We start from the raw sequence: 26,521 nt of genomic DNA on the forward strand, positions 1-26,521 counted from the left end.
TTGTAACCTAAACCAAATAGAATCGAGGTATAACAGATTGTTTTACACTGTTTGGCAAACGTGTATATCATATTCCTGCCGCAGTCAACGCATTGGGAATGTCATGCCCGGTTTTTCTTCAGTAGTCTTTTTCAGGTTGATGAGTTCAAACAAAAACTATCTTGAGAGTAAAATGCAGCATAGCGACGGGATGGAATTAAGTGAACTTAGAGATTATCCTTTGTGAAGGACCGATGCAAATCAGGCGACATCCAAGAGGGATTACAGTTCATTGTCATTTGGAATTTAGGGGAGTGGGCTGGCATACTGTAGCAGAGAATCATTATACCGCCAACCGTTTTTCTGAGAAGCTCAGGTAAAAGAATACTTACTGAAACTCTTTTTCACCTAAAGAGTTTTTGAACTTTCAGAAATGCAATTCATCTTACACCGAAAAGATAATAAGCACCGTACTTGTGTCTTATATTTGTTGACAGACGATTTAAGAGAACGGGGTATCTGAATATGCATGGGAGTTCGCTTATTCTGGCATCCGGGCACGGATCACTGATTATCAGCTTTGGCTACTTGCATTCAAATACGAGATAGTGCCAATGATCTTTCAAACCGGCAACCTATTCCACCTAACCATGCATTTCGAATAAGGTAATGGGCCTAAGGAATGCGTTAACTTCGGATTGGTCGGTTGTTTAGTTGTTTAGTTGCTTTATGATTAGCTGTATTTTACGGTCAATTAAACGCCCTCTTCAGTCTACAATCCTGATTTCACGCCACGTAGTAAGTCAGCCTAGGTTTGAAAACCGAAAACCACTGTGACTGAGTCATCCTTTCCGAAAATTGAGAAGGCCTCTGCATTGGCTGATGAAAGGTAATAAGCTACTTCTCTGTCTGTCTGATCCTTCATACGAGAATTTTCTCATAGGATAGTCCCGTTTGGTTCGGCCCATCTAGAATCTCTGTTAGTGAAATGACTATTGCATATTTCAAGAATTTTCCGATCGAACCTAGGACAAGGACGTCCTGATAAGGCTGACATAAGAGAACTAATTATTGCGTGTATCAAAAATATTTTGTGTTTTGACTGAATGCAGCAGAGAAAGAATTTTCATGGAAAAATTGACACAACGCGGATATTTTGCGTTCACAATCATCTGGAATGATACATTCGTGATGCGCCAAACAAGAAAGTACAGGACGATGTGCAAGAAAAAGTTACCGAATGTGTGGAAGAACCTCAGGGAGTTTACTGTAGTCGGGCGGGACTCCAACTTTGTCGTATTCCAATTCATGTAGTAGACTTGAGTAATCCACTGCTTGAGCTTTGAACCAGTCTGGCAAAATTGACTCGGAGCTAGCCCATTTGGACAGAGAGTCTGTATTTATTTTTCTTGAGAATTGTTTTGTACTGGCCTCGTAACTGTGAATGAAATCAAAATAGAAGTAGAAGGTGATAGCGTAAGACAAAAAACAAGGCCACTTTCCAAACATAGCATTCTGAGACTTCACAACTAAACACACAGTGATATACAGTTAATTCACCTTAAACAGACGTTCCATCATGTTTGTGATTGGGATTAGTTGGCGTACCACGAAAGAATGTGGCATTTTGCACAAAAATGAAGCATACAATAGCTTTGAAGCGCTTCTAGGATGATTGATCAGAATATCGAGTTTCGATTAAGTATACTACAGAACACGAAAGAAAAATCGATAGTGCACATTAGTAATCGCTCTCAACAAACTGTCTAAATCGGCTGAGTAGTAAGTCGTGCAAGATGTGGGAAACCTAGTTGACAGGGAGTTTGTTTGGTCTTTAATCACTTTGGGGTAGGCACCTACTGATTCGCCAAGAGACCCCTCATATTTAAGAGTGCACGTTAACAGTTTCGACTTTAAGTACTGAGTGTAATGCTGCAAGTTGAATTTCCCTTTTAGACTAAGTTTCCTGCCAGGGTTTTTAAAGACATTTTGGAATGTAATGAATACTTTTTGCACTGACACTCCGTGATTCCGAGAAGTGTAAACGAGGGCAGCTATTGTTGAGGAACGGTCGGTGAAACTTTTGCCGCAAAATCTAAGTTGGTTTCAGGAAATGAACCTGTTTTCTTTCTTCGAAAAGTATCTCCCATACTTACCCTCATAAGATGACTGACGTACTTAGGACAAGTGTGTGCTTTGAGTTGTACTTTTTGATACGTGGGATACTGACAGAAGCAGCAAATGGTGTGGTCGGGTAATTGAACTGTTGGTAGTGAATGCGAGACTTATTATTTTGTCACATACGATGAATAGCTTGGAATCTCCATTCAACCAACTGAAACTGTGTTGACAAAATTACAATTCAGTCGTAGTGACTACTAGTTGCTTACTTGTTGTGTGTAATGGCAGACACTATATTCACCCCACTAACTAGCCTTGTTGTGGATTGTCTGTGTTACACCGTGCACACTTTCAATAGAAACACCAGCCGCTGATCCCATTGCAAGAGTAAAACTACAGTCGACCAAGAAACCGCATAACTGGTCAGCATAATTGGCCATCATTGATGTTCGAAACACATCGAGGAAGTCGCCACTTACCCATGTTATCTGTATCACATTAAGCCTTAACAGTTATTCCGCGCGTACAAAATGATTTTATTGGGTTCCGGTGGAATGGAGCAGCAATGATACTTTCTGTACCCAATGGAAAACGAAATCATTCTTTTAAGCAGTCTGTAAAATTCTTGTCTGCCGTCTCACATGACTCTGTAACATACCATGTCATACTGCAGTAAATTATGCTGTACAATGCCTGTCATACTATTATTACTACAACATTATCTTACTACTGTGCTACTACTATACAATGGTACTATACTGTGCCATACTATACGGTGCAATATTGCTATTTTTCAATCTGCTTCTTTCATTGCAAACGAAGCAGCGATGTGCACCCTATCTGTATTCTGTTATCAGTCGACCTATAACTCCCGAGGATTTCATGCTATAACGGTAACCGTCCTCAGCTGCAAAATTATTAATAGTATGACCTATTTAAGTAACGGTGCTGAGTTTCATGTCTCTGGTTACAGTAAGCATAAGGAAGTATTCCATAAAATGAGGATATGACGTTTTTCGGAAGCTGGCAGGCAAGGAGAGACTCACGGATTCAAGTAGGACAGATTGTTCAGAATTGTTTCATGCTTGAGAACGATCGGATCCCACGGAACCTCCAAAAAGCCTGGTGAGAAATGTAAAGTGTGATTAGACTGTGAAAAAATTATTACTTAAATTTAACCAGATTTATCGCACTCAGATTTGATTTCTTCTTGTCTCGAACCCATTGGTGGTGACGTATTATGCTTACTAAAGATTCATTATATGAAAATTCGTCAGTGATTTTGGAACCCAGTCATGTATTCTCATTCGGTATTATCAATAAGACTCGACGGATGCCATGAAATAAATGAGCCATTGATTAATCTGGTAAATTGAAATTTAGAGTAATAAAAATAGAATCACACACAATGAACTCTCTCCATTTCGAATACGAAACTGGTTGGATATTTAGTAACGAATCTTAGTTTCATTTGATTGGCTGCTTGAGAAAAAAATGTCAAACAGGATCAAAAGTATAGATTTTGTGGAGTGCCCAACATCTCTCCGCAGTTGTGTGATAAGTCTTTTCTTCAAAGGATATGTCTCATTTTGAGAAAAGGGATTGCCTTCTCCGGACCATTTGGTAACATGACTTTTTTGTGCGCGTTTTCAGGATAGAAAGTTTTGCCGATTTCACCGAATCTTCCAGATACGCAGCTGCGAAGATCATGCATCAACATAAGGACCGCATGTGTTGAACGTCAGATCCTGCTATCTTGGTTTTTGCTAATAGTCAGAGAAACTGACAAACACAGGAATGGTTGCTTCACCCTTTGGACAAAATCTAGTGCGCTCAAATGTGAAAGCTCTTTTTTCCAATAAAATCACTGTAAGTCGCGTCCACAGGCACCAACTCTGCAACGAAAAACTCACGTGGATTTACGTTCATCAGTAAAATGGTTCGGTACGTTAATTTTGCTTGCTACTTGTATGTTAGCTAAGCCGAGAGTTCAACCGAATCGAGAATCTGAGTCACCTCGGCAGTTTCATCTTTGGCATGATTCCATGAATGCAATGGATGCAGGTCAAACTGAATTTTCTTTCGATTCCACAGATACAAGATGCAAGCTCAGAAGAGGTTTCTGCAACATGCTTGGATGTAGGGTCTAGATGAGTGATTTTTAACTGCTTCAGTGGTCATTAATTTAACCACCGTACTTTCACTCTGTTTTGGAGAAACAGTTGATCACCGTTGTTTAGTGAGTACATGGTATGCTTTTAGTATGCCTCATTCGGTTCATTGTCATCCTGATGAAATTGCTTCGTAAAAAAGGATTTTTGGACATAACAACTTTACGCCTGTATTAGAAAGAGTCGCATTTGGAATGCCGGACGAAACATAGCAAGTTTACTTCATGAATTATATCAGTTCGTCTTACAATTAAAGACCACATTGTTCTCAAAAGTTATCTCTCTTTTTATTTTACGTTCAATTCAGACCAGGTGGCATAACAATTGTTTGTTCTCAGTGTCTTTGATGACAGAGAAAATATGCTGATATCTTAGTTAACCATGTACACAAGTAGTAGTTATCTAGAGGAAGATCTACAGGGAGGGTAGAGGCCCATCCAACGCCTTCAGAACAGCCAGTTGTATTATTTTGTACTGTACAAATAAGATAGCATAATCGTTGTCCCTGTCGGCTGTTCCTTGCATTATGAATCTCCACAGCTGAGGATATAGTTAGATCCCACCAGATGGCAAGAAGGGAGTTTTATAAACATTGATGTGTGGAGTCATATTCTGACAATGTGGGTTAAACAAGCAACTCGTCACCCTTGACTTTGTAAGTACGTTTTGTATGACACTTGCCTAGAAGTTTCTGCAGTTCTTGCTCCGGATACAACACCAATTTTTCGTAAACAATAGTATAGCATCGTTGGGGACCAAGGTCTTGACAATCAACCAACATTTGGCGGACTGTCTTATCCCAGATTTGCAGGGCAGTGTGCGGATTTTCATGGGTGAGTCCCGGATATATTTTTCTCCTGTAAGAAAGGAATGAGAATAGACATTTTTTGACGGACATCATCGGGCATGGTCCCCAGCTGGATGTACAGCTCCAAAGGCCCCAAAAAAATTATGTGTACATTTGTATGGAGCAGGTTTACGGGTAAATTTGAGCCACTGTGTTTGGTTAACCATCGATTTGACTGCCACACTAATGATATGTGCTAAATATGCACTTGTCAGGGGTGAGGCTAGTATTGTATGTTGGTGCCCAACACCGGATAAGCGTGCCTTTGGAGGTAAAGCTGAGTGCACGTTTGATAAAAAGAAACCGAAGAAGAGGCGAAAGTTCTGGCTCGGCACCTTGGTATTCACCATACCAGTGTAACAGTGATACTACTGATGGGGAGGCGTGCGAGTAGTAGGTTTTGTTCTTGTAAATTCACTTTGCGTCTCTTGAAAGGGGAGATCTGTCGTGGAATTTGTGGTATCGCTTTGTAGCATTTGCTTGGATCTGAGCAATGCATGATTGGAGGCAATGAATATCCAGGAAAGTTCAAGAAGACGCATTCAGGAGAAGATGGATGTTCAGTTGTTGTAAATAGGATGCAAACGAGAGTTTTCCTTCCCTGTCCAATAGTCTCCAACTGGTCAGTTGGCATTTTCTAATAAATAACTCCGCAGCGAAGGCTTTTTTCCTTTCACCAGTATGGTATTACCAAAGGTCTATGACAAGGCCCATCACCAGGAAGTGTGTAGCGCATTCTCTAATGCTCTGGTCGAGTTTCTATCGTAGTCAGCTGCACAGGAGAATATGGAAGAGTAGACTAATGATTGTTTGTAGATAGGCACCACAACATGAGTGCCTCCAGACAACGATCAACTTCTCCTAGACTGGAATGGACAGTATCCTGTTCAACTAACGACACTGGCTCCTACCCAAAAGACCAAACGAGGGCCATATAGGTAGAAATCATTTCAGCCCCGGTGAATTCAACGTTATATTGCCTTCTGCCTGGAAAACTCAAGCCATTCCTCTTGCCTGAGCGTGAAGATATTTACCTTTGCAAGCCTGACGAATGAAATGGGTACAGCGTGCACTATTATGACAGTATTAACGCACTCGCCTCCAATGTCAGCATGACCATGAATATGCAGTGCACAATAACTCTGCAGAGAGTCAAACTTATGTCATATGGTCAACCAGAATAATCACGTTGGCGCGGAAACAGTACCTCTCAAACCACGATGAACTTATCCTGAATCTAAAAATCTGGAGACTACCCACACACCGTACTTTACAACAGTGGGTCAGGCACGTGGTCGTCGCGCGCTGCTTCTCTAGTGACAAACAAACGATTTCGGACCGACATTGGCACTCTTCCATACTCCGGCTAGGTACGACCAGCTGGAGTTTTTCACGTAACTAGGATCAGAACTTAGTGATGGGTTCGAAATTTCTACTGAGTCAACGAGTGAAACTGATCTACGGTGAAAAGCCGGGAAGAATTGTTCAGCTGCTTCATCCTTATTGAGATACATCAGTAGTGTATACCGCGCGAACCTCAGAAAGCTTTCAACTGACGACCATCCAGATAGTGGTTGAAAACTTGACTGTTCGGCCAAGGGCTGTGATGTATATTGTTTACGTTGAGCACAGCTTCCCACTATCTAGAATCAATGAGTCATTGGTAGAACGAGATGTCTGGCGAAACAAAGAAAACGACGGGTTGCGGCAACATAGGGAGGAAGGTTTCAGTAAGCACATCCGGTTGGATATTTCATGGGACTCTTAAAACATAGTGGAAAGGTTGTCCTGACTACCGAAGGTGGTTATGATCTAGTTTGGTGCAATTTAACATTCTGATGTCTATTATAGGTCTGCACTTTTCAACCGTGCCAGATATGAATGCATCTACCAAGCACTAATGGTCCAAATGATCACGTTCACAATCTGTATGCTCAGCTGAATTAATGTATGACTGTGTTCACGCGATAGTGGTATGAACCAGTCCAAACACCTCAGCCTTTGAGTTTCCAGTTTTGATCAAAGTTATTGTCTTTCTCAGGGACCGGAGAACTGGTTTTGTAAGAATTAGGTCCTCTGGAAGTGAAACTGTAGAATGTAGTGTGACTTTTTTATTACGTCACCAAAAATCCTTGAGAAGAGTGCGATTAAGTCTGGTTGGCGTCAAATGCTACATCCCTTCCTTCTCACCATATTGATTTCTCTGTCGTTCGAGCTCATCCTAGTGTAGTAGGCCATAAATCTGGCGTGGGCGCAGACACAAATGTTCATACCGACGTTAAACAGCTTCTAAAGTGATACTCCAGACCCTTTAGGGACATTCACGATGAAGCCAGATTTCCACCCGGATTGAACTTCCGAGCGAAAACAAGTGGACAGCTATGTTATTACGGGCGTTTGGTGACGCCCGTAACCAGGTGATTTTGACAGCTGTTCTCGCTTAATTTGCTTGGTAGAATGGAAGAGAGAATGAGAAATTATAGGATTCATTTGGTGCTATTTTATATCTGTCTTGATACACCAAGATGTATATGTACGTACTCAATTGTCGATGCGATGGCTGCTCTTCCATCTCGCAGAACGTGAACAAATTTTGCCTCTGGGAATAGTGCAGCCAGATAGTTCAAGTGCCGAAACAGTAATGGTTGTTTTTGACAGTATATTGGGGCCTTATCCACCATGTTCACAGCCAGTTCGCGTATGAATGCCTTCGTAGCTTGGTCAATGGCCTTTGGATAGATGTTGGCTTTGATGAGCCAGTCTTTTGAGGATTCCTTTATATCTTCTCTCAGGGCTAACACATGCATCGAATAGATCGGTTCAGCACCACAGTTGATCATTGGATGTGAATCAAGTAATACGCGAACCAACCCAGTACCTATTTTGAGGAGAAGACAGCAAGGAGGCGAAATTTTGAGCATTTAACGAAAAAAAACAGTATATGAATGCATATTTCTGGGCAAAAATGAAAACACTAGTGCACATTCCTAAGGGAAGAGGCGTCCTAGTTGGGTTGAAAGTCAGTTGATTCGGCTGAAATATCGTAAATGCGTTCTTAGAGATTGGGAATGTTACAAAAAGGTTTGATAAATATCTCATGAGAAAAATTGCATGCACATGCGCGTTAGACTGTCAAATGTGAGAGAATTTTCTCCTGATATTCCCCTCGTTAACAAAGCAATTCAATGACTGCTCAAATTTGCTGTGCTTTCAACGGTCACTAAAATACAGCACATTTTATGTTCGAAGGTTTACGAAGTGCTTCAGTGTGAAGGTTAAATTTTGGTGGCCAACACACTTTATTGGTTGTCCCGCCTTTCACTTAATGTGATGGGATCTTTAGATGTTCGACTGATCCAACTGGGTCGAGCAGAGCGGATAGCCAATCTCGCTAACCTATGGTGGTACAAACAACTTGGCTTAAATACTGAAAGTGACTCATTTAGCAAGGCAACATACACTGCCCGAAGTAAAGCAGTTTAAACTTTGCCCAGTATACCAATTAACGTGAATTAGGTGCCTTCAAGTGTCCCAAACTATTGAATCCTTCACAGAAGTAAGTGGAAAACTCGAGTAAATGTTAGCTCTGCCCTGTACTAGGAAAGCTTCTGACCCAAGAAGCACCGCAAAATTTCGGTCCTTAAAAGGCTTACCTTAAAATTAAATTTGTTCACCAGCCAGCAAAGTCTATAACCTTGCAAGCCAAAGACGGCAATAGAATAATCCTAATTTTATCGTCGTACAAATAATACATGTTTGTAATGGACAGCTGTCTATCTCCCGCTGATGCAGGGTTGTTAGGCCGTCGCAAACAGACGACAGACTTGGAGCTTTTGGCCGCTTTGTGCAATGACTCTATTTCCGGGTTGCGTGTGAGCGTGCTCAACATGAGAGAAGCCCTACTCTTGGTGGCCAAACGCTATATGAGATTCCATACCTGGAAAAAAACAAGTTTTTGTTCTGTACTAATATATTGCTTCCATGCAGGCAGACGCATTACGATGACAGAACACCAACATAAAAAATCTAATAATAGAGCCGCTTGTCAGTTCCCAATGCCCTTATGACAGCACTTTCTTATCCAACCTTCTACCATCTGAATGAAACTGTACGGCACAGTTCGCATCGGTCACCTGATACCTAAAAAGCATCCAATCCCAAGTGATATTCTGGGTACATTAAAATGAAATAGAACAAAGCCTCCGGTCTGTCTACTGCATTCGAAAATCAATACTGAGTTCGATAAAATACTTTGGTGGCATGCCTAAAAGTCTAATCCGATGGGGAATAATGTACGCGTCCAAACAAAATAATGTGTGCAGTGATCTAGATTAGCATGCTTGAACTGGAGGTGAGATTGATGTGAAAATATTAGAATCGTTTTTAAGTTCTTTTTTGCATCATTGTAACACTATACAATGTAGCACGTTGCTGTACAATACGATAAGGGTAATGCAGTATAACGCGCGTTGTGTGTCCTATACTGAATTTTATCAGCCTACACCAGGAGCTCAAAATAAAATACCATACATAAAGGTGAGTGGTTGTATGTGAGAGCTATTTTTTTCTGCTGTTTGACGATACACCACAAACTGATCGGACACTTCGTGTTAAATTGAACTTATGAAATGTGAAGTCCAGTGATGTATTTGGCACAATGAGACCCGGGTCTGGGGTAATCATCGTTGGGACATAGATACCAATATTTTAACGTGTGTGGACGTTGCGCTGTCTTCAGTATTGTAAGACAGAAAGAGCTGGACGGCATACGGACAATATGCTTGGATTCTTGGACGAGTTCACCTGAAATGTCTGGGCAAAACCGCTCGCAGCGAATAAAATGACAAATTCCAAAAGACCGGAATCCTTCGAAGAGCGAACGCTGTTGTGGGTGAATGCAGTCTGGTATAAAAGCTGTGTTCAAGCCACTTGACATGATTGGACGAGACCCGCATCACGGAAAAACTTGTCTGGTGGAGAAGGCAAGTCAGGATTGCTGATGCCTAGCATCATGCTGATTGGTGGGCTTCCAGGTGAGATCGAAAGAAAGGAAATGCTACACAATAAAGAGGTCCAGAGAAGGTCTACCCATGTAGGCGCAGGGTCTCAATGCTGAGAAATAGGTGACCCACTCGGAATAGGATCAGTCTCCCTATCGCATTCACGACATTGTGGAACTGAACAAACTTCGTACTCGTTCGCCTTAGTGGGCCCATAAACCTTATTAGGATAGGTCTTGTGGGTGACTATCCTATACACTTGTATATATATGTATGTATATATATACATTCGTATTGGTAGGTTTCCAGGAGGTCGCTTCAGAACGTCTCGTCATTTAAGGATAAGAATTTTAACCGGCCTTGGATTAATTCTGAGTTGCATAACTGGATAGGAGAACTTCTTTAGAAACAGAACACATCAACCTATTCCCAATATAGTTCACCCTCTTAGAAAACACTGCAAATCAAATGCTAGATGGCTTCCTCTTGAGAAGCCTGAGAAATCATTTGTTCCCCTAGAGACCTGACTGATTTGGAACACGGAGTCTTCAAACTTCGTGTGTAGGACAACCGACGGTTGGTATACTTGTCTTTATGTTTGCTTTTTCGACAAACTGACGTCGAGTCAGTATAGAAAGTAAGTATGGAGGTGCGAGACACGCACAACTACAAGTTGGTTGGGTAGTGAGCGCTGATTCTGACTTTTATTCCATAGTACGTCTACGCAGCAGTCCGGCGCAGTTACCATCGCATGACACGCAAACTGCTTCATTTAGATGCAATGTTTACACTAAACTTTGCACATAAATCATGTGCTCTTCGAAGGACACGTCCCCAGATAGTTTCCAAAATATTTTAATTCATACGGACTGTGCGGTAACCTACTTAAAGTTGGTACAGTTTGGAACAACAGTTTCGAAGTTGTGAGTTGTGCCTAATGGTATAAAGCGTCATCACGTGGAGCAAAACGAGACCGTTCCTAGTATGAGTCCTGTAGTGCGGCAGGATACTTATTAGTGAACCTCTGGTCTCCTCCACCACTTCGAGTCACATAACTTTGTTACTCCCTTCATGAGTGAACAGCTCAATATAAACCTTTTCGTAAAAACCCTGATGGCTTCAAACACTGGAAAACCTCTACAGTGGGAAATCAACCAATCTGAGATATTGGTATTCAACCTCCCCAAATCAATGATCTGCCGTATCATCCTTGAACGGAATGAGTGGTGCTTGTTAAAACTTTGTTTCAATTTGTACCACAAGCGGCAGTCTTTTTCCTGTATGGTACAGCTTCTCCTTCCTGCTGCTCATCCATCTTTGGCTTCGAGACAACACTTCTAGGGTAGATTTGATCTCTGTGCTTGCCTAAAAGGTGACACCGATAAAACGCGTATCATCCTTAATCTGAAACCAGTGAATAATCTTATGAAATACTGCAAGTTGTGTCTAGGGTATTACTATCTCACTGGGCTTCCGTCATAAAATCGAGAGACATACACTTCCACCATGAAAATTGGGGAGGAATTGGATGACTTTAATAACATTTCGTTTTGTGTATATTTATATCCACAAACTTTGCAGTTGTATAAACTTTGTTCTCTCTTGTGCAGTTTCTATTTTCGAAAGATTCATCAGTCTCCAAACACTCTTATCCAAAATGAGCAGAGGACAAATGGCAACGGCCTACCTGAACTTTGCTGTCCGCTGACAAAGATAAGTGGTGGATCCCCACTCGAATCCCCCTGGATATCGCACTCAGCCCGCCGCGTTGACATCAACACAATGGTGAACATTAAGAACAAGATGAAAAGTAGCAAAAGTACAGTTTTCTCTGAAATCAGAACAGTCGAACAATTAAGGGAACCCCGTTGTATGTGTTTAAGTTATTTTAATCTACCTCTGCCCAGCGAGATTATTGCTAAACGGACAAACAGGGGTTACAATGCCAACGATTCTGGGCAATTCAGATGGGAGAAGGTCACGGTACCCCACTAACGCTCTGATAACATCTATTCTTACTCCGAAACAACTATCCAGAGCACTTTGCTTTGCATCATAATTACGGTCACAGACTATTTCCCGAACTTCCGAAAATGGTGGCTTATGAATGATTTCTACGTTTTTCAACTGATCAAATAGTGTGATGATTCTCACATAACAGTGCATCATCAGCGTAATGAAAGATGTTACCATTTGGGAGGAGCTGTTGGTCGGTACCTCTAAAGTCAGTTGCTTGGACGTAGACGCATTTTACTGGTTGAGAATACGTGCTTCATGTGGCTCCTGTCAAATTTTCAGGCAATCATGTGAATTAGACACACTGTTTTACCACCTGGTGAGGTGAGTAGAAATACTGGAGATGTGCACGTTTTCTGACTATTATCATCCTACTTTTAAGTAGTTTGGAAAAACCAATTAATAGGCCATCATTTGGCCAGCTTTCGAAGGCAATTGATGCATCACCGCGCCTTCGGTGAGTTGCTAATCTATGCGTCCCTGGGTGACATGTGCCCAACATTGCCAGCCAACCTTCTGGAGCAAAGGATGGCGGAACAACTTGGTAACTAATAGTGTTTAGTGGAAAGTGCTGTGGAACTCATTGTGACTTGGTTCTTTCTTGTGAATGTGGATCATATCGGTATAATTCTAACCCGTGCTTTACCTTTTGAGAGGAAACGGTCTGATTGGTGACAGGACCGATCAAAATTGATCACTGCGTGTGAATGTGAACCAATCTGACTGGGGTTGGAATCTCGCCTCTGATCGTAGCTGCAACCCGTTCTGTAAGTTTTCATAGTCTACAGACATGTGGAGCCTAGAACAAAATATTCCGAATTTCTTTGATCCAGTAAAGCAAAACTACTTTTCTGTAGTTGCTGAGGGACATTGGTTGCAGAATTGACAATTACAAAAGCCAAACTAGCCTCTCACTTTTAAAATTTATGCGTACTCTGTAGTATAAATCAAGTGGCAAATTGCGCTAAATGGTACAAAATTGAAATCGCCATAAAACTTCAAAGACTATCAGTGAAGAGTACAGTACAGAGTTTTTGGTAGATCAATACGAACTACGCGGTTACACTTCATTAGACACGAAAGTAAAAATCTCATTTGCATGGAGATTTTAAAGTGTGAACATTTTCAAGCATTTGATTTAATTTTTCTTAACTTCCTTTGAAGACTAAACAATAATGAACAAACCCCAAAGCGATTTCGAAATTTTCTGTACTAACCGTCCATCAGATGCTGGGATGAAGTGTAAATATTCACTCAATCTCTAACCTCGACACTTTTGTGTCACCCATGAGTGAAAGGATGTGGATTCCATCCATGTAAAAACTAACAAGCATGGCGTAGAATGAAAAAGTGGTGGATAAGACGGTCGAGTTTTAATGGAGGAATGCATCTTGAGGAGACGACAACTATACTTTATGTTTGTCTTTGACTTCCGACAGCTCTTGTGAAGCCGACGATTTTTCTTTTGCTGTGAATCTATTTGGAATAGGGATTATTTCAAAAGCATTAATCAACTGTTAGGCCACCATTTTAGAACAGAAGAACCACTCGTTCACACCGGAAAACGTAGTATGACGAGATTCATCGGATCGTTACTCGCCGAATGGGTTGAGTCAAACCTAGTTTATTGACAGTTTGAAATCGATTGGCCTCAGTGACCACGAGTCACGTTACAATATTATGTGGGATCGAAAGAAACACAGGGCATCTATTTTCATTGGCTGCTAGGTTCACTAATAATGCATCCTACCTTTTTGTGAATGCAAGTTTCTGGTGACAAAAATAAATATGAAACAAGTAGCTGGTTTGGATTATACACGAAATGTCTGTTGAGCTTGCAGTCGAGATAATCTGGGATATCGGATAGCCTGATTATGGACTAGAAATGCATAGCCACTCGAGTCCCATCTGAGTCACACTTTTATCCAATAACGCTTTGCAAAATCACTCTTGTATCGAGCTGACTGGCGGTCTATCAAGGGTTCCAGAAGTCCGACGGAAACTCCAGGAGATCAAACTAGAGTGATCCCTTTTGAGGATGGTCCATGCAGAAGAATTCATCTCAAGTTTTAGGTGAGTATATACTTACATAATGCCAAACCATCTGTTCACAGACTGAGTTCATTAGTGTTGGATGTACGAATTCCTCGCAGAAGAAAATGAAACTAATGTGCATAGAAAAAGTCGCTCACCCCTTCGATGACGTGCTGCACTCATGACCGTCAAGGTTTTGCTTTTACAGATGATTAGCTTAACGATGTATGAGCCACGTACTCTACTGAACACTGTTTGAAAGACCAATCAACATGTCGGCCGCTAACTGAGTTAACGGATTATCTCAGAGTGCGCAGTGTTCATTCGGGTTGGATCGATACATTTGGCAAAACAGACGAGCACGATGTAGGTCGTTTGTTTTGATCTATTCAAGGCTACTTGCGGAGAGATTTTTGTTCACCTGAATATTTATGTGAACGAGTAAAACTGACACACTCAGAACTGCACTAAATAAGACTCCGAAAGGTTTATATTCTAATTATGGAGTAGAATTCCAGACTTTATGTTGATGTCGAGTATTGAACCATGATTGCATGGAACTAGACTATCTGGAAATTTGACCCAGTACACGGCTAGCTCAGTAAGGAACACCGTGGAAATATCATCGGGTGAATTGTTCTTTCTCGAAATCGATTAGGTGATAGCACTATCCTTCGACTTTATAATGTTGTGCTCCTAAGGCTTCATCAATAAAGAGGGGTATAATAACATCCTATTTTTCCTACTTTCAATAGTCATCGAGAGTGAACCTCGCATCTGGGTAACGATAAGAAGCCTATGGCTGTATCATTTGACCACCTGGGAGACGTTGTACGATAGTATATAATTAATCTGTACGCCAGTGCTCAATAAAACACGTCTGAGAGTTTAGAGTTGACAAGAACATCGGGACATGTGGAAATTTCAAGCGTTTCAGGCTATCACGAACCGAAACATGATTTGTAATATTTAACTCAGGTTCTTGATGTGAATGGTGTCCACTTTTTGACAGACTTGGAGGAGTGAATACATTCATTCCAACGTCCACTTTTGGGTCAGGATTTTGTGGCATGTACGGTCACGCCACATACGCTGGCATAGCGCGCGCTTACCCCACATGCTGTCGCTGATTGATGAACCCTCTTGGACCTTTGCTTTTCAAAGTCAAAAGAGGGCCTTTGAGAACAATTCAGGTGAAATGTGGATAACCAGTAAATCACACACAAGTGGTTGTCAGTCGCGACAAAGCCACGTTAGCCAAAGCCTATTTGTGTATAATTTGCTGATGGTTCGACCAAGAATGCAACGGAAATACATTCTTAATAAGCCTAAGTGCAGTGAAATACTGGGATGGAATCGAAGAGACTACTGAAAGAATGAGAGTGATTGTTTCTAAAATTGGCTAAAATGCATCTTTTCCTTCTTTATTTCTGGAACAATATGTGTACAAGTGATCGAACAGGGGGAGAATGTCAAAAAGTTTCGAAAACCGGTCATCATCGTGCAAAATTCTCGACCTCTTCCAACGCACCAGTGAACCCACAGGTTAAACAGGCTGTGGATTCTAATTCTGAGTTGACCTCTGCCTACTAACTGAAGAACACGGGATCTGTTGGTGGAGAAAAGGCCTTCGCGGTTATATTTAAGGAGAGTTCACAAGAGCCACAAGAAATATGAAGGATACATCCGTGTTCGGAAAAAATCTTTTAAAAAACTGAATTGAGTACTACTGGTGCCGGAAGCGCATCTGGAAGCCTGGAGTAGTCCGGTGGGATACCTGCGAGGTCGTACCCGAGCTCTTTTAAGAGAGGTGCATCTTTTGTGGACGTGTTCAGCTGCTCCGGCGTGAAAGAAGAATTGGGGTAGGCCCATGCACCTAAGGATGCCGTGTGAATTGGTTTCAAGAACTGTTTCGTGCTGGCCTCATGGCTGAAAAACAGAGACAATAAACGATCGGCAAACAGTGATTTTAAGTTGAAAATAATTAGCCTCAACATTCCCCTTGTTATTTGGTTCACCGTCTTAACTCAAGAGAAAATTGTAGGCAGTTGAACTGCCGTTAAACACTATTTACATGCAATGCAAGTACATAGTGTGCACAGCTTGAAAATCCCCTGAAAAAGTAGTAAGCGCATTGAAACTTAAACGTGGTATTTAGAAAACGAGTAAATATTCAAAGATTTCCGTCTGACGAAATAGTCTCCCAATCTGCAATTTCCAGAGATAGCCCGAACAGAAAGGACAAATTGGTACCGGATAATCTGGCTGCATGCTCCCAACGAGGAACCATTAACATAGCTATGATGAAACAGTCCATACGTACCCGAATTTTAGGCATTATGTTTTAGTGATCACATTGCTTTTGTCCGGGCTTTTGTTCCGCCAACAATGTTCTCATTACTTTCACAAAATGGGAGTAAACTCCAGCTTCTCCCTAACCAACGTACATTAGTGAACTCTTTATCCAGGCGTACGAACAAGTTAGTCTTCTTACAAGTGAAGAACCAGGTTTATCAGAGATAGGCGCTGGACAGTTGGAAACAGATTCGTCTCAACGGTTCAGAGTTCACAGGTAGGCACGCTGAAAAAATGCTGATGATACGCAAACGGGACCAGAAACAAAATCCAAAATCATCTCCTTTTAACGAAGCCTTATTTGCATAATCATATAAGTAAATAATAAGTTTTTGAACGACAGTAATATGGCTGCGAATTCCACACAGAACGCAACTTGTCACAAGATTGTTTTTACTGACTGAAGCACCCAGCAAAAGGCTGCACTTTGGACACGAGCTAAAAACACCAAGCGTCAATCATCGTTAGGTAAATTCCTAGTAGGCAAACCTTACAAAGCTAAAAGGCCGATAGAAATTGACGTGAGTTTTTGGTCCATGGTTATCGTTTTCGGGTCATTACAAACGACGAATCTTATCAAATATGGTTAAATTCAGACACTTAAGCTGCAGATGAAAGCGGCATTTCTAGACAGGCAGGTATTGTTCTAAAATGTAAATTCAGCACGTTTAGACAAATATTCACCTATAAATGTATTTTATGAGGCCGGGATATGCCAAGAGCTCAAAGCTCTTACTAAAAGAGCGCTTCGCATGAAGTAACCTCTGAGGGTTGTTTAGTATGAACAAAACCCCACTGGAGTTCTCAGGTCCTGACAGCAATAACACCGTGACTGATGAGCGTTCCTTCCCTACGGACAACCAAGTACGCATACGCACAAAATAGCCTTGTCTCGAGTTAAATAGCAATGAAATGAAAACAAAAGTACACAGCCAGAGATCGACAAAATATATGACGTGTAATAAAATCGCACTTTAATTTTAAATGTTTTCTTTGCCTCATATTCTATGAATCGCTCACCAGACATATTCACTCCAATTTTATAGTAATTAAATGTGGGTGTAGAAATAAATGTGTAAAATTCACATGTTAACTTTCTTGTTTGCGTACCAGTGATCGGAGAGAAGACACCTCAATACAATAGCCGATTACTACTGGCACAAACGATATCTATTGCATGGTGCTGTGGAAATATGCTATTGACCACTTCCTAAAAATGGAACTTGAGGATTAAACTGAGACAGAGGAAAACAATGATTTCAATGTAGTGTTGAAATCTTCAAAGTCAGAAGGGTTTTATTCCAGTGCTGTTATTTTCTTGACTGTTGAGCTGGATTAAATATTTTGTAAATCACGAATAACTTTTGTCCTCAAAAATTTTCGGATATCGAAGAGTGCATGCTGCCTGCCACTTCTCGATGGACAGGAGACAACTCACGGAACCTGTCGTGTATAGCTCTTGGATCTGTTGACCACCACGGTCCTAAGTTCTCTTCTTCGAGGCATGCTAAGAGCTGATTCATCACCGGTCAGAGAGGATTTTCAAACATGAAGAGCTGATATGTGTAGTTTAGGTTTTCGGGCTTTTGAATAGTCTTCAGTGCTCGTCAAGAAGCCAATTAGGGCATCAGATGCCTTTGTGCATCTCTCCTTCCATGCGGTGGGATATCGAACTCGAATTTCTAAGGAGCACCGTACATTACCCGATTTTTTATGGTCTTTGATTGAGTTAGCTGGGGATATACTGGGTATTGTTTGCAAACGTAAACGTAATTTGCCAGTCACATGGCGAGAAATGTTGATCCCAAGAAGATGGTCATCCTTTGATGAAGTGACAAGTATTCTCATCTTTACTTCAACAATAATGTTCCTTTGCATGTAATTGGAGAGAAAGTTTTCCATGAGAACTAAGGAAAGGCACTGAACTAAGAATGAACCAACAAAAATCGAAGTTCAGCTGAATTAATTGTGAATGGTTCCAAAATCCGATCTACTGTGGCCTCACTCTCAGTTTGTGAATCATTCTTACCGTGATCCACAGACGCTGCAGGCATAAGGTGTCCATTGTAAGGTCCGTGGAATAAGCGCTCTCCCGATCAGTAGGTAGTAAGCACAAGAGACGGCCATCAGCCCCGCCTACACATACACTCACCAGTCATTCTGAATATACGCAGTGTGCTTGTTGTATTTACGTTTGAGCTGTGGGTGGTCGAAAAGGCCAAAGTCAACCTGTACTTGGGTGGAGGTAGTGAACACTCGGAAATGTGCTTCAGATGCCTGGTGTATACCGTGACAACGGAAAGCAAACCCGACAGCGTGGACATGATTCATGAGTCAACGCAGAGAAGGTTGGAAAAACGAACTCACTAACCGGTTGGACTAATTCAATCGTGAAAGATGAAATGGGTATAATAAACATATCTCACAGTTATGCGTACAACTGCAATGGCCACTGCGTCTGAATACGAACAAGGCGAAGGCTACTCAAATGAGTGCTCGTCGTTTTCGGCCACGCACATCTGTGTAGGTAACATAGGGGTCAGACTGATGTGATAATAACAAATGCCATACAGAATGCTTTCGCGCATATTCATGCGGTTTGTCTCTCAACTGGTGCCTTAGTGTGGATTATGAATGATCTGGAGTTTGGCCCCATTTGTAAGGTACTAGCGTTAAGACTATCAGAATCCAGACCAAAATATACACGGAAATGGCCACTGGTTGAAAAGCTGAACTGATAAAACTCAGGACAGGTGATCCTTAACTTCTATACCATTTCGTCCATCTTCAATTAATTGGTCCCAATCATGAGAATTACCATACGCATGACGTTCAAAGGTTTCCAACTGTGTGTGGAACAGTCAAACCACGGCAGGGAACCGTGAAGTAGCTGTCCATTCACACCAGTCTCGTGTCGCCCCAGCGTGACTGAATATTATCTAAGCTACGGCTGATTCCGAAATGATGATTGGGCGACTAACCCAGGCGAAACAAAAGATAACACATGTTCACCGAATCGAGCAGGAAAGCATACATTGCACAACTGGGAAACAATTGAATTGGCCACTGGATGAATATCCTGCTGGTGTGAGCCCAAAGCAGCAATGAGTGTGAGTCCATGTCAAAGGGAAGCGTTTGCCCGTGATGGCAAAGCGTAGACTCGGAGTAGGAACCATTACACTCACTTGAAGTAGACTTTTCAGTCTTCAAGCGAATAGCCTTTTTCAGAAAAGTTTGGAAATAAACATTTCCAGACCCAAATGAGTTCGAGCAGAAGATGTGCTGTCTGTCTCAGCACATCTTAGCAGTGGCACAACTCCTGTTTGCCGTGTCGTACGGACGTGTTTAATAGTCTTGGTTTGGGAAACTTGGTCAGAAAAGAGAATGAACTTCAGATACCCCAAAACATTCGTTCTTCTCTTCTAACGGTTAATTTCGTGTGATACTTAGCCATCTCTTACTTGTTCCCCGAGATCTCGGGCAGGAGAAATCCTTGTAGACAGGAGACATCCTCCTAAGAAAATGCGTGGCAGTTTCTTCCAAATGAACCTGAAGATGTTGGGGCTTTGCTTCATTCGATTCCACCTCCTTGTTTTAACACGTTCATGAAGCTGTCGACGTCCTTTTATAATTCCCGTTTGTGATCTGTTCCCCACCATTCTCCAACTTCATTTCGTTCACTACATTGCGGTCCCCTACTGCGACCAATAATTACTCGGAATTATTCGGATGACACCACACTCACGGTCACCCCAGAGTGGCTACCCTAACGGAATTTCGCAATCGAATTCACACTGTACTTAGAAAATTGACAGTTATAGAAGATACCAGTAGAACTTTTGTGATTGGCTGGTCAACCGTCGTATTGATGTGGATCTTGTGCTTTGTATATCCGTGAAAAAATGCTTCTCCACCGTTACCAAATGGGAAAAGCATTCCATGTGCGTATTTCTTCCGAATTTATTGTATGCATTGGTCTACCATGCGAGAAAAAATCCATGCCAATTTCAGAATCTCACGTGCCCCGACACGCTATTTTGTAGTCTACGTTCGAGTTTTGCAAAACGCTTCTATTCTCTAACCAAAAGGACTATTTGTGGTCTGGACACAAGGTGCCCTAAAACAACACCTCTCTGTTGTTGATCGTTTCTTCCCCCACCGGGATTACCGGCACTTCTCCGGCTAAACTGCGAAGTCGTTCGACTGACCAGGCATGTAAATATCATATAGTAAAACCATTCGAATGATAACTGCATATAGCACAAAACGAAATAATCCTGGCCAAATAATTCTAGGCAAAAAACATGATGTCATCCTCATCGAAATCATTTTCCCAACAAGAACTTACGGATTCAAATGTGACAATTTATCCAAAATGGTCTCATGTCGAAGTACGATTGGATCCCATGGAACTTCCAGGAACGCTACAAAGTTGAGAAACACCTTTTGTTTATCTGACGAAATAAATTCATTTGCGAATTCTTCGAGGTCGACTGGAGTGTCTCCGTCTGCTGCATGGAAGTCACTCAGTAGTACATTTGGAATAATATCCGAGATTTACACCACACGATTTGTAAAGGTACTGAAATTTCTTCGAAAATGAACTACAGGTTTCGTTCCTTTTTCGGTTGTGTAATCTCAGAATATCCATCAGATTCAGGTTTTGCCTGCATAACAAATGATAAGCAAGTGAGGAATGCATTCACATCACAAGAATAGAAGATTCAGGGTTAGAGTAGAACATGTGTTTGACGGAAACTCGGGGTCTGAGCCCCAAGAAGGGCGAAATCGGTCGTGGGCTGTCGAGGAGTTTTCTGCAACCTTGTGAGTAGTTTCCTTCATAAAAAAAGATTCAGGTAAGTTTCAGTTGAGTCTCCTGTTAACACCAAAGTAGTTTGTAAATGATCGTATTTCGCCAAATGTGTACTCTTTGGTGCTTAATTAGGCCATAAATTTGGTTATTACTTGGGGACCACGATTAGCTGACGGGACTCAAGGTGATCAAAATGGGTCGTGGATTGTGGAAAGGCTTTCAGCAATCTTGGAAACAGTATTAATTTTGCTCGTCTGCCTTAAGCGCTCTAATTCAATATGATTCACTGTTTTGGATTCTTCACACGTCTGATCATCAGCTGGGGCAAAATAATGATGAGTGTACGCGGAAGGCAGCCGAAAAATTCCGCTTGTTAACTTATCCCCGGTATCCAGTGAGTGGTTTTTTCGAAATAAGTTTTAACATAACAAGTTTACGCGATGATTTCTGTTTTCCTAAACCAAAACCATGCAGCTTGACTCGAGCTTCTGGTCTTTCACTTCATTTAGGGGTAACTTGACGTTTTCCTCAGAGACTGTGATTAGACTCTTACCTCGTTCTGCTCGATTGCGTAAAAGAACCAGGGCAATACAGCTTTTTGTTGGCTGATCATTGTTGTTGCACAATTCGGGATTAGCCAAGACCAAGATTGAGCTCAAAACGTTCCCAGAAATTACTGTAACCGATATGATCACTGTGGTCTCTAATTTATTTTAAGCAACTATTAGATCTGTTATATAAAAGCTCACCTGGCAACCTTCTCAGCTGGTTTGTCAGAACTAGAGTAAGACAAATTAGAACACTTAGTCTAACTTTGTTTCTTTCGCGAATTTCATTGTTGTAAGGCTGCTCTTGGCATTGTTACTGCGAGTCAGCACTGCATACTTTACCTGATTCCTGAATAATTCTAGTGGATGTTTCCGAGTTACTGCAGTGAGCCTGTTTTTTCCAAAGCCTACTACAATGCGTGTTTTTTAAATAACCTCAAAATCGCGTTTAGTGGCATACTGATTAAGACAGCCTGCTGAGTATCCGATATTGTTAAGTCACGAATGTTGTCAGTCGTTGAGAGCAGACTTCTGTAAGTTGGTACCCAGTTTGACCACGTTGTAACCTTGAAAGCTTCTTACACGGGTCAAGCAATAACGTGACTGAGGAGGTCACTGTGCGGCGAATGTTCTAGCTATGCCATTTTGCATAAATACGTAAGTCTTCTAAGAGGTAAAAGGAAGTTGAAGTGCATCAAATGTTCCAAATTTTGGTCATCATTATGTTGTTCAGTTCTCTGACCTCTGTTAGATGCAAAGCATAGCAAAAATCCGTTAACCGACGGCTGTTGGTTGTCACTCTGTGGCAGTGGTGTAGGTTTCGACGATCAAATGTTGTGTGTCATTTGTGAGGACAGAACGATCTGGTGACGTTCTTGCGATTGTGACAAATAAATTTACTATCAAAACAAGAAATACGCACATGATCCGAATGAAGACGTTTCAGGAGTAACAATTGCCATTTACCTAGCAGTTTTCTTAGTTCCTTTTCCGCAGAAATGACCAGCTTTTCATAGAAGATTGTGTAGCACCTTTGCCGACCAACGTTTTGACAGAATTGTAGCTCCCTCCTCACAGCGTCATCCCAAATTCTAAGAGCTTGCACTGGATGCATAGGTTTCACTATTCTTCTTCTGGTTTAGAAATGAAAGGGAAAAACGAGAATCGGATCTGAAGACATCACAGCTTTGTGTAAGAAGTTATTGAAAGTTGGAAGTAAGAGAGTAGTCTCCTAAACGATATTAGCTATAAATCTGGGCTCATTGGAGTATGCTGAAATAGTGTGGACGTCACTAACTCCAAACAGAAGCACATGTAGCCTTCTGAATCTTACATTCGAGGATGGGCTTGATCAGTGCGATCCTCATATTCGTATGACTTATCCTTCGGTGCCAACTCAATCCCTTCTAATAAGAACCTGTCCCGGCTAATCAGATGATAATTGATGTTCGATTGTTCGGTTTTTAACCATGTGTTATACTAGATTCAGCAAAATTTTTAGTGTCAGTCACCAGCATCAATGAAGTTCAACCTTGTTGCATACAAATTCACAAGTGTATCCTAGGCTAAACCCAGATATGTGCTTCCTAATAGCCTTAAAAATGTTTAGGGGGCCACCTGGCTTGGCCTGAGAAGAAACTCATCCCTGTGAATCTTTTAAGGATCGTATACCATGGTAGTAACAAAAAAAGAAGTAAAACATCAGATCCATGGTTAGTATCAATGGTGATTCTATCTGTTATGTTGTGACTGGGTTCATTAACTGAACTGAGTCACACATCGTGATCTGTAAGAAGCCCAGACATTTACAACCAGACAGATGTGGTTTTTCGAAGCCATTTATCTCTCATAGAGGTTCCACAAATGTGATGTGAACGTAGTATGACTGAGTCCGTTGACCGGAAGCAATCTCCTAAATTAACAATATTATGAGCTAATGAACTTGTAACCAGCCACCAGTTTCTAACCATACAGATTAAATTTTGTATTATATTTGAACAAAAACAGACTTCTTGTGAACTTTTGAACTTCCGCTGGATTATTCACACTTCAAACCGTAGGTGAATCACTAGTCCAAGGTTACTGAAAACTAATCGACAGCTCACGACAGGTTTTGCCCTTCTTAGAGCCCATCAGTTAGGCGCCGTCCCAGAGTTTCCACCAGCCTTATAAGAAGAATGCGATTTCTTCGAAATTCGACTTATAAACTTATTTCTATAGCTATTCGGTTTTGACGAAAATCCAGCTGAATCTCTCGTTTATGATGTTTATGGGTTGTCAAAGAGTTTTCAGCTTCTAAACAATGTATTGCGATGTTCTGAATATCGTGCTAACTGAAACATGAGGCTGCCTGGTGCAGGTTGGTTGAGGACATTATAGAAAAGAGATTTAGCTGGGTTCCAGATAAGTCGCTCGTCACAAACAAATTGGTAGGAGATGAGTGCGTAGATTTAACTTCACAGAACTTATTTGTGAGTAAAAAATGCTGGTGCGGAATTCAGTTGACATTGGGGATCAACGCAACGTGTCACAGCTGTGAAATCACGTATCGTCATTATCATCCTTACCAGTAAGCAAAACAACTGCTCAGTTCAAAGACCAATGAAAATTTTACGGTACAAAATTTGCGCCTCTAACGAAAACACAGATTCTGGATGAAAGAATCCGATAAACTTCAAGTGTTTTGCGGATAGAATATTTTTCATCATTTTCGTCATCGATAACACAGTGTGGTTGATGCGTCGGTGTTGTACAACAATAAATCATCTGGAAGGGAGATATTGTTTTTGTACGCTGACTCCATTTTGGAGGGTGATCCGCAACGAGAGTACTCAGATTTCTCATGATCGCCTTCATTTCCCCATGAAAGTTCAAAGTTTCACTGTCATTGTGTTTGTGCCACTCGGAATTTTACACGCGGAACAGCACTGTTTTCAGTAAACGACGATTCGGCATCCGCAATACGCTGGTTTTGAAGCTGTACAGTTTCGTTGACTGAAGTCTCTGTCACAGAACCAAACAGTCCTTTTCTAATGATATCTTTCCGGACTCGCCAGCATCAGCCTACATCACCTAATGTACTGAGAAAACAAGTGTCGAAAACTATTGAGGCGACGTCCAAAGGCGACATCTCCCGTCCAAAAAAACAGCCCCTTATATAGCCTGATACATGTGTCTCATGATATTCAGACACAGTCTGCTTTTTCACCATATGTGTCTCAATTTACCAAACGCGAGCCGTGCCTTACAGGTTTGTGAATTGACCTCACCTGTCGAACTAAAATCAGAACTAATGCAGCATCCAAGATAAGCGAAACGTTCCAAAAATTCAATTATTTGAATGCCCTGTCCAATGACTGCATTTCCAGAAGCATGACCTCATACTTGGTGGGTGCAAAGCGCACGCCACAGGATAAGATGGTTTCGGTCGGTTCATCTAAGAACACCTGCACCTTTTTCTCCTCTTTGAAGACAAGAACGATGTCGCAGGCACATTACAGACCAACAGAGATTTGTCAGCAGCTAGATGAACACCAGGGTTTTGAAAACCTTTCAGTGTTCACGAAACTAAATGGGAATGGATAAACTGGCACTCCTGATGGACATCAATTAGGTACTGAAGTTTTGGCAAATCCTTTCATTTTCCCTCACACGCTGGACGGTCTGAGAACACAAGGAAATTACATTCACAAAACCAGCTGAAGTAGCATTTCGCGAAATCATTTTATTGGTGGATGAGGGGATACAGTTTCACTAATCGGCTAAACGGCGTTGAGTGAGTTTCATTCAGCATAAAACCCAGCATTTTTCTCTAGATTAAGAGCTGCAGTTCACGATCAAGAATACTTTACGAATGATTTAATCACTTGATTGGTCAGCTGTCCACTGTTGAATCGTAGGAAGTTCAAACTTCCTTTCGCAAATGTGCACATTCGGATCCTCTTGAAGCTTCTCTGGTGAAACTGTTGGCATAATTACAAACAAGAAACACGCATGTGCGGCCCGCTAGGTCGTTCAATATGAGTTCAGTTACAGGATAAAAACAGATTTTGAAACCGAAATTACTCCGACTGCTTGAAATACGCAGATGAAACCAACCCAGGTGGACCAATCACAAGTAAATATTCACGAGGAACTACCTGATACCAAGGCTGGTGGTGGCTACAGACGACGTCCACCAAAACGTATGTTCCCTCATCTTCTGTATATTTACCAAATTTAATCTGATCAAAAAAATTTTTTTAACTTCCGAGGGATAAGCCATTATACAGATAAAACAGTTCGCTTTTAATATAGACTTACGTTATCGACGAAACTACAGTTGCACGGCCATCTCTTACGATGTGAACAAATTTGGCTGTTGGAAAGAGTTTGGCAAGGACATCAAGATACTCAAACATCAGAGGTTGTTTCAGGCAGTAGATCTGGGTCGGATCGACCATGTTCACGGCTAGCTCGCGGATGTATGCTTTTGTTGCACGATCAATAGCCACCGGATATAGGTTTGCTTGGATACCCCAATCTCTGTTTGTCATTTCCAGTTGTTTCCGCATGTTTAGGACTCGGATTGGGTAGATCGGCTCCGCTCCGCAATTTATCCATGGGTGTGCATCCAGAAGGATTCGCATGAGCCCAGT

At 41.5% G+C, this 26,521-nt stretch overlaps 1 protein-coding gene across 1 annotated transcript; it reads right to left on the minus strand.

Moving 5' to 3' along the window:
• Window positions 1-1,212: 1,212 nt before the first annotated feature.
• T265_14688 (hypothetical protein) lies at window positions 1,213-26,521 on the minus strand (the record flags this gene model as incomplete). The annotated part of the gene is made up of 6 exons (XM_009174790.1): window positions 1,213-1,417; window positions 3,147-3,222; window positions 4,935-5,188; window positions 7,660-7,996; window positions 22,851-23,017; window positions 26,187-26,521. 6 exons carry the CDS (start codon window positions 26,510-26,512, stop codon window positions 1,213-1,215), a joined length of 1,365 nt encoding a protein of 454 aa, XP_009173054.1.

This window comes from Opisthorchis viverrini (genome assembly GCF_000715545.1).
Source record: "Opisthorchis viverrini unplaced genomic scaffold opera_v5_242, whole genome shotgun sequence".
NCBI classification, from domain to species: Eukaryota; Metazoa; Platyhelminthes; class Trematoda; order Opisthorchiida; family Opisthorchiidae; genus Opisthorchis; species Opisthorchis viverrini.